Raw genomic sequence first — 9,619 nt, forward strand, 5'->3', positions numbered from 1 at the left:
CACCAATTTTGCACTACTTCAATAACCTAGGTATTGTACAATATCACAATCAAGGCTGCAACATGTCACCGCGCATTACTTCCTAGTAGTGAATTATAGCAGTAGTGGAATCTCGCCACAACCATGGGATCCAAAGCTGGGTAACTTGTGTCTCCCCGTTTCGGTGGCTCCCCACCTTATGCCATACTCTCTCTTCTGGCCGTGAGGTATCCCACATGATGTATATGTTGGTAACGCAACGACAATTGGCCCCACAGTTCTGCTATTTGTGACTCTGTCCCTAAGGATATTATCACATGCATTTATTTAAGGCAATTGCCCCCCCTACCCTGAAAGGGAGGCCCGATTCCATTTCATCAATAAAACCAGACAAGGTTCAAAAAAGTGGAACTCCCTAAAAAAATTGAACCTAAATTTGAATATATATTTTTATGTGCATTTGAAAGTGTCAATTCTACACCCATAATCCTGATCAGTCGCACATTTAGACGGAGTGGATAACTTGGTGGATTGATAAGTACACTTACTCTAAGTTGATTTAGGCAGTTTGTTGTTGCTGGACCATGCTGTGCTGAAATTATTTCATCATATTTCAAATTTGAAACAATCGTAAAAGGAGAAAGGAATGGATGTGACTATTTCTCGGTTAACTCAGAACTAACTTTGTTTTCAGTTAGGTGATTTCATCAAATCTCACTTACAAACTTAGGACATGTACAATGGTTATATCTTACCATTGTCACCTAGGATAATTGATGATGTGGATGAGAGAGAAATAGGAAAAAGAGGTTTGTCTTCTCTTAGCTAAGAGATCATCTCTTAGCAACAATTTATCTCATCAATGATGTCTCATTACTAGAGATAAGATTAAAAAATAACCCATTGTACATCATATTTTTTTGTTATATCTAAATTATATAGCAAGAATAAGATATGATAGTCTTATCAACCATTATTCATACCCTTATGTTGCAACTTATAACTATATGAAAAACTTGGCCCAGCTAGCAGAGAACTAGCAAATTCCGAAAAGAAAAGGTAGCAGACAAAATAAGAGTATCACCATGGGAAATGCACTTTGGCTCATAGGAGCATATGCTCCCATTATGTGAATCCACATTTCAAAGTGTCAAAAAATTCTAAACTAAATTTTTACATGTACATCTAGACATTTTATGTTGGTACACAAGTTTTCAAAAAAAAGAACATTTTTCTGTGGCTCCTGTAAAAAAGACAAATTTTGATGCTGTAACACGACTACGTACAGGACATTTTTTTGTCTTTTTTGTACACACCACACAAAATATTGTTTTTCCACGAAAACTTGTGAACGAACATAGGATGTCATGATGTATACCAAAAATTTTATGTCAGATTTTTTTGACATTTTTAAAATTGTTTTTTTTATTATTTTCTATAATGGGTGCATATGCACGCGTGTGCCAAAACTCCACCTCCTATCACCATCCCTAGCCAACCCACATCTACGATTATATAGCCTATATAAAAGGAGAAAAAAATAGCAATCGCGGAATCTATAGTTTCATTATCATGTTATAGTTTTGTCTTTTGCATCGTGGCCCTCGCATGATTCCAGGAGATCTCCCCAAAGGAAAAGAAAGAGATTCGATGATTTTCTTTTTGTTGCGATGGTTGCTGCTCGAGCTGACCACCCTGTGTACGGTACTACCGTACTAGTACCAACCACTAGTATAGCTTGCGAGCTTCTCAGCTCAAGGTGCTCGTCAGCTCCACTGGCGCCGAGCTGAAATTGACCAAGTACGCCGGTGTCACCATCGCCAATCAGGTGGTGCTCACTGGACGTACGCTAAAGCTTGCTCCCTCGCCGGGACAGCTCGCCATTTCGGTTGCTGCTCCCTTCCTTCTCCCGCTCCTGCGCGCGGCTGCTCCCGCGACACCGTCTTCTTGGGAGCCGGTGCATACCTATGCTGCCGGGGATGGCGAAGCTGCTGCTGCAGCTAAAGGCCGCCGCGGTGTCGGCGTACAGGAGGAACGGCAACCGACGGCGCCACCCCGTCTCGCCCCTGCCCTGTCGCCACCCGTCCGGCGCCGGAGCCGGCAGATTCGGCCCCTGTTTCGTCGCTGGCCTCCTCGCCCTCGCCGCCGCCGCCACCCTCACGCTCGGCCTCGCCCTCCACCGCGCCGACCCCGACGCCGACGCGCCCGCCTCGTCACGGTGAGTAGCGACCGATAACCATTGACCAGCCACACGTACGCCACCTGCTCGACTAATTACCGGCGTCCGCGGTAGCTAATGCTCTTCGTCTGTCCTCTCCCGCAGCGGCGCCGGCGACGGCAGCGGCTACGCCGTGGTGATCAACACGTGGAAGCGCTACGACCTCATGAAGAGGGCCGTCGCGCACTACTCCGGCTGCGCCGGCGTCGACGCCGTGCACGTCGTGTGGAGCGAGCCGCAGGATCCGCCCGAGGCCCTGCGCCAGAGCGTCCTCAACTGCAGCCGCCTGCTCAGGGACGGCGGCGCCGCGGAGGTGCGATTCGTGGTCAACAAGCAGGACAGCCTCAACAACAGGTTCAGGCCGATCCAGGAGCTCAGGACTGACGCCGTCTTCTCCGTCGACGACGACCTCATCGTGCCGTGCTCCACGCTGCGCTTCGCCTTCAACGTCTGGCGGAGCGCGCCCTCTGCCATGGTGGGCTTTGTGCCCCGGATTCACTGGCTTGCTGACCCGGTACGAATTATATTTCTGTTATATTTCTTGTTTGTAGTAGTTGCGTCATTAATCCAAAAATCGAGTAGTATTTCGGTATTCTAGTGTGTCAAGAACGAAACTTGTATTTTCTATGATTGGAAGGAGCAAATTCTAAGTTGATTTTGAACAGACATGTATATTATGAGAAAGTCAATTATGCTAACTGGATTAATTTCTTCTGCAGAGTAGCAGTATTAAGGAATACCGATATGCAAGCTGGTGGTCAGTCTGGAGGACAGGGACATATAGTATGGTTCTTTCCAAAGCAAGTTTTTTCCATAGGAAGTACTTGGATTTGTACACCAACCAGATGCCACCGTCTATTCGCGATTACGTGACGAAGAACAGGTATGACTATATTACTGCATCTCCATTTTTAGAAACTTTTTCTTCAGTTAATTATGCATTACTATGTTGAAATGATATCCCATGTAGTATTCATTAAGCTTTCCACCAATGCCTGACAGGAATTGTGAGGATATCGCTATGTCTTTTCTTGTCGCAAATGTAACTGGAGCTCCACCAATATGGGTCAAAGGTCTGTACTGGCACACAAGTCAAAATCTTCCATGCAATCGTCTAAAATACTTATATTTCCTTATTTAGTTGAATTAGTTCACACCTTTTTCACACTTATGGGGAAGGGCCCAGCCCAATAGGGACAGCACACCCCCCACTTTAAGCGCTGTTAAGATCTTCACATTGGTTCTCAGTATTGATGAATTACATGTTTGAGTATTAATAGTGATGCTCAGTTTTCCTTTCTTTAGACTGTCAGTCTTGATGTTTTTTGTCTGTCCATTTCCAAATGGATTGTAGGCAAAAATAGTGATCTATGGACCACATCCTGCTATACTCATGCAAACCAACAATTTAGGAGTATTAGTTATGCGCTGACAGTATGTCAGCTGTGGTTATCTCTCCAAATGTTACTCAGTAGTTGCCATTATTTTTTACTTTTCCTGCATATCAAATTTCTAATTCAAGTTCTCCAGATGGTTCTAGTCGAGTACCTTTTTTCGGGGAAAAGGAGATTCTATTAAGCCATAACGAAATTACAATCACCAGGCACCACACCAGTTGATTTCCCCAGTGTAATTCCTGAACCAACACAAAGTGCAGACTTACAACGCACTAATCACTTGAGGCTTTCAGAAATTGAGCTTGACCAATGACCATGTAGTTAAAATATCTTAATTCTTAGCTGGATGCTATCAAAATGTGATGTTAATCACTACATGCACTTTGGTTTCAATACGTATAGCTCAAGTTACTTTCATTTTCCTCGGAATTCCTGATTAAACTGTATTACAGATTTACAGTACCTCTACCCATCTCTCTAGGCCTCTGGTGTAGTAAGAAAGTAGCAAATTTCTGTAGCTCGTCTCAAGATTATTATTGCTGCTTCTGTATGCTTGTCAGTTACTTTTAGTATGACTTCAAGTGTCTTGCTTGAGTTAGCGACTACCACGTGGAACCAATAAAAAACTCAATGCAATAAACAAGTAGAGCAAATAACAGTAATGCATATTGACATCAATGCAGAAAACCCAAAAGAACTAGCCACGTAAACATAATAGGACATTGTGTAATATTATGTCATTGTAATCAGGAGGTCACACTCATGCCACATTATCGATATTACTGCAGGAAGGATATTTGAGATCGGATCGACTGGCATCAGCAGTTCAAAAGGCCATATTTTGCAGAGATCAAGATGTCTCAGTGAATTTTCTTCCATGTATGGACATATGCCACTGGTAGCGACTACAGTCAAGGCTGTGGATGGCCGAAGTAGCTGGCTTTGGTGATACGGTTTGCAATCCGGTATTGGCGCTCCTTTTACCATCCCTTAGGTGCTGCCTAGCACACATTGTCAGGCTAGTGTACTTGTGCATAGTTCATCAGCTCCTAAGAACACAGGTTGTGATTATACACGGGGAATACAAGATTTATAGTGCACACTGCAGAAATATGGCTCCTTGTAAATTATGTGCAGGATGGAAAGCTGAAACTGTTTGAGCCACTCCTTTTGTTAAACCCTTTGTATTGATGGATGGACAGATACCCTGTAACATATAAACGGCAGCATGCATCATCGATGCAGATGCAGCGGGAGGCTTCCCTCCTTTTTTGATCTTGATACTTTGTCTAGGCAAGCACCATACAGATTATTATGTTTCTCAGCTGATAGATGAGTGACATGACTGCTGAAGGCATTGGCCAGTTCCTGAACTTGGTTGACATCCTTTCAGAACAGCATGCCCGTCCTGATTCTGAAGATGAGGTAACATGGCACTTGACTGCTTTAGGAGAGTACAAGGCAAATCTGCTTACGCAGCACTCTTCGATGGCACCACAAAATCTCCTCATCGCGATTCCATATGGAAATGCTGGGCACACCTTAAATGCTGCCCGGTTTGCTTCTCTTGACAGATGTTGGACTGCTGAACTTTGCATGCGACATGATCTGGCTGACGAGACGAGGACACTTGCGTTCTCTGCGATCAGGAAACGGAGTCGATCTCACATATGTTGACACAATGCTCTTCTTCACAGCAGATTTGGCACGATATCCTTTCAAATTTAAATATACAAGCCTACATGCCAAATTCGGATGAAGACTTCAACCAATGGTTCAGCTCTGCCGTCCTCAACCTGGAACCTGCAAAGCAAAGAGGCGCCAAGTCAGTCATGCTTTTCACCCTCTGGAGGATCTGGAAATGTCGCGATGATGCAATTTTCAAAGACATTAATCCAAACTGGCAGGACCTAGTGTTGCCTCTTTTGGAAGAGGCAAAGCTCTGGATGGTCGCAGGTGCCAAGGCACTTCGCCAACTACCTCTCCACGCCAGGCCACCTGACGCTGCTTAGCCTAAATCTTTCTGGCTAACAGAATGTTAGCCTTGTACAATTCTTTCAGTTATATTTTCCTCTTCTTTGATCTTTGCTTTGTAGCCTGGCTACGTGTTTGTACCACCCGTTTTTTGACTGTTTTCTTCTAATCTAATATACTACAAAATGTGTGTTCGAGAAAAAAAAAAGGAGGGACATGACTGTTTGACTGATGACTAGTTGACTAGAGGTGCTAACAAACATTGCCATGAAACAACGACCTCTGCGCGTTGATTTTCTACAAACATACTTGCAGGAATCTTCAATTTTACAGGAATCGCAAGCCATCTTCTGAGAAACGCGTACCGGTTTTACACGCGCCGTTGCTAGTATTGTTCCCTACCCGGAGCTAGTTCAGTTCCAGATTACAGTTGGGAGACACACGTAAAGGCTGGACAAAAGCTCGCCCCCTACGTCCAGCCTTAGACACACGCGCGCACCGTACTATAGTACTAAGAGCATGTCTAACAGGCCCCGTATTTCGCTGCCCCGTATAACGCTCGTATTTCGCCCCGTATCGAAAAACTGCTCCATTTCGAGCCATTCCGTCTAGCAGACCCCGTATTTCGCCCCGTATTTTCAAAAATAAAAACCCCGGGAAGTTCATCTTCATTGATCATACTATGGATCATACAAACATTTCGATCATACTACGGATCATACTACATAACCTACGTCTACTCGTCAAGGATGACGACGGGGATGAAGGCGATGGAGGCCGCCTCCTCCTGCGCCTCCCGCGCCTCGAACTCCCGGACGGCGGCGATGGCCGCCGCCTGGTCCTCTGCCTCCAGCCGAGCTTTCTCGGCGGCTTCCGCCTCGGATTCGGCCACCGCACGCCGGTAGGCCTCCTCCCCCTCCGCTGCCGCCTCCTCTTCCTCCGCGCGGTCTCCGCCTCCTCCGCCGCTCGTGCTGTGCCGATGCGCACCGCCCATGCCGCCTTCGCCGCGCGGTCGCGCTCCCACTCAGCGCGCCACGCGTCGAAGTCGGCGCCGCTCATCGGCTTGAGCGGCGGATCCTGTCGGTACCACCGCCCACCGGCGGCGAAGTCCCGGAGCGACTCCGGCATGTAGTACGCGCCGGCGTACTTGCAGGCCGCACGGCGGCTACCCGCGGCGGAGCGCTTGCATTTCAAGCGCCACGCGTCCTCCACGTTGTCCGGCGAGCGGGATCGCTTCGATCCGCTTGCCGGAGAGGCGCTACTGCGGCGGCGGGCGTCCATGCCGGAGCTGGGGTCGAATGCGGCGTGGGGGAGGAAGGAATTGCTCGCCGGAGCAGGGTGGAGGCGGCGGCGGCGCACGGCGGAGCTAGGGTAGCGAGTGAGGGGTTAACCCCTCACTCGCACCTGCGGCCAGTATAAATAGTGCGCGGAGGGGCCGATTTCCTGGGCCCCGTATTCCGCCGAAACTGGGCGGCCCGAATACGGAGCCTGCTAGACGGCCCAAACCGCGCATGCCCCGTATATTGCCGGAATTTTACGGGGTGGACGGGTTATAAGGGGCCTATTAGACCTGCTCTAAGAGCAGGAGATAAAATCTAGCAACGGAATGTCTTCCTTAACTGCACTCGTAGTAGGCTCGCAGATTTTTTGAAAACACATGTCTAGCTAGAAAAAGGGAGAGGAATTATCTAGTCTGATGTATGCTCTTAACGATGTACCTAGAATGGAATCTTGTAGCAGAGCACATATATATGTTCTCATCGACAGAAGCAACAAGTGAGTCCGTGTTGAGAGGGTGGACGTACGACAGGCGCACGATCCTTCGCACTAGCCCTGCATCTCGTATGCTTTGCCACTGTTTCGCAATGCAAGTAATGCGTGGCGTGCAAATACCTTTCTTAATGAGGCAAGTCATTTCAGATTTATTTGCTTGGTCTTTCCTGCATCCATGCGTGGAGCCTCTCTTCCCTCCAATCGATCTCAATCCCTCTCTACATACAGTAATGCTACACCTACAAAAATCATTTACAGAAATCATCTACGGACTCGCATCGTGCACAGCAGCATGGAGGGACGTTTCCGATTTTTACGGGAGGAATTTTTGTAACCAAAAGAGTTCATAAGTCTAGGATTATTGCTCTACATATATACACGAGTCGTGTGTTGATCTTGTAGCAGAGCACACAGATACTACCTCGGTTCCGCTTTAATTGACGCAAAATCCTGAATTCAGCAGCACAAAATCGCGTCGATTTTTATTAAAACAGAGGGAGTACTTCTCATTGATCGATCTTCTGATCTCGGCAAAAGCATCAAGCGCAGGATGGAGATGTGCACGCACAAGGCGGCCCGCGTCCTCGCTCTAGCCCTGCTGCTGTCTCTGCTCGTATGCTCTGCGCACTGTAAGAGTTCTCTCGGGCGGTTTCTCTCTATGGTAGGTAACTGAGTTTCCCACTAACGGTGGTTCATATTTGTTACTTTTTAAACAGTAGGTCGTAGCCCTGCGTTAAATTAATAACGTCACAACGGTAAGTACATGGTGCTGAACGAACAGCTTACGGGTTTCAAAGCCACAAGCAAGCAAAAAAATAAACATAGAGTACAGATTGGGCTTCAATGCCATTGACTGCTGACATGAACAGAGGGTGTAGACTATGCTGTGAAGACGAGCACACCGCCGGAAGAAGATCTTGCCTTCGTCACCTTCCACCGCGACACCGCCGATGTGGAATCCGTTTCCACCTCCGAAGAAGGCCTCTGCCTTCTCGCCCTGGCTCGTAGGGCGCCGCACCGTCGAGAGATAGAGACGCTCACCCGAGAGCACGGATGCACAACATAGGCCAAGTAGCCGGGGAAGAAAGACTTGAGAACGACCACCTCTGCACGCGAGCTTCCACCAAAAGCTTCGCCGGCCACCACACCAAACAGCCGGCAAGACACAAGCTTTGGACCAGGTCACCACCGAAGACACGGCAAGAAGATCCACGCCACCGTAGCTCCTCTGTAGCTGTCGCCACAGGCAGACCAAACCGCAAACTGGCATCGACCACCTTCCACATACCCAAGGCGGCGCCTCCAAGGAGGAGAACGACGCCCTAGCGCCGCCGCCGCCCAGTCCGAAGGACTTGGGGTTTTCACCCGGGTAAGGGAAAGAGGGGTAAGGGATGTACCTCGACGTAGCCCCCAAGGAGGAAAGCGACGTCAAAGACGTCGCCGACGCCGGGCCGTCGCCGCCGGCCGGGGATTTCTCCCGGATAGATCCCTGCCCCACCACCCCGAGAGAGCTCCACATCCGGAAGAATCGGAGCCAAGGGAGTGGGATCCACGCGTTGCGGAGGCGCCGTCTTCAGATCTGGCTGAGGTCGAACCGGGGTGACCCCCACGCTGCAACCGTCGTCCACCATCCCCTCGCCACCCGCACGACCAAGGAGGATGGTCAGCAGCACCGGCGAGCGCCTCCCGCCGCCAGGATCCGCGCCGCTCTCACCCGACGAGGCCGCCGCCCCCGGTGCCGAAACGCTCCGCCCGAGAGCAGAGCCGTGAGATCCTTGCCGCCACCGTCCTTGGCAGCACACGCCGGCTTTCCGGCGGTCTCCTTTGGCGGCGGCAAGGGGAAGGAAAGCGGAGGAGGAGGGGCTTGGCGGCTAGGGTTTCGTCGCTGCCCGAGTCGCCCCAGAGCGGAGCGACGCGGGGGCCGAGTGAAGCGTTTTTGGATCTCATATTTGTTACTCCACAGGCACAGGCCGAACCCTCGCCGAGGTGGAAAGCGAGAAGGTCGTTCTGCCCAATTGGCTGTGCGCCCATCTTGCTAGAGCTTGCGCCATTGGAGTCTGCTACTGCTGCCTTCCAATTAGGCTATGCTACCAGTCTATTGGCGAGTGCAAGGAAGAGTGCACAAACCGTTCTACTTCAGACGTCGTGGGGACGGCCGGTCCTTCTGCTTTACATGCTCCGTCTCCTGTCTAGCTAGTCGACAGCTTGGCTTACGCACCCGTTCTTATTTGTCCATCCGAAAATGTAATGTGTGAGTGTGATGCAATAAGAGTAACAC

The 9,619-nt window shown here is 49.1% G+C and overlaps 1 protein-coding gene across 1 annotated transcript; it reads left to right on the forward strand.

Annotated features, from left to right (window-relative positions):
- Window positions 1-1,958: 1,958 nt before the first annotated feature.
- On the forward strand, window positions 1,959-4,578 carry LOC124661579 (glycosylinositol phosphorylceramide mannosyl transferase 1-like). The gene is made up of 5 exons (XM_047199455.1): window positions 1,959-2,197; window positions 2,303-2,711; window positions 2,917-3,080; window positions 3,200-3,270; window positions 4,383-4,578. Exons 1-5 carry the CDS (start codon window positions 1,959-1,961, stop codon window positions 4,541-4,543), a joined length of 1,044 nt encoding a protein of 347 aa, XP_047055411.1. The 3' UTR covers window positions 4,544-4,578.
- The last annotated feature ends 5,041 nt before the right edge of the window (window positions 4,579-9,619 follow it).

This window comes from Lolium rigidum, chromosome 1, assembly GCF_022539505.1.
Source record: "Lolium rigidum isolate FL_2022 chromosome 1, APGP_CSIRO_Lrig_0.1, whole genome shotgun sequence".
In the NCBI taxonomy this organism is placed as follows: Eukaryota; Viridiplantae; Streptophyta; class Magnoliopsida; order Poales; family Poaceae; genus Lolium; species Lolium rigidum.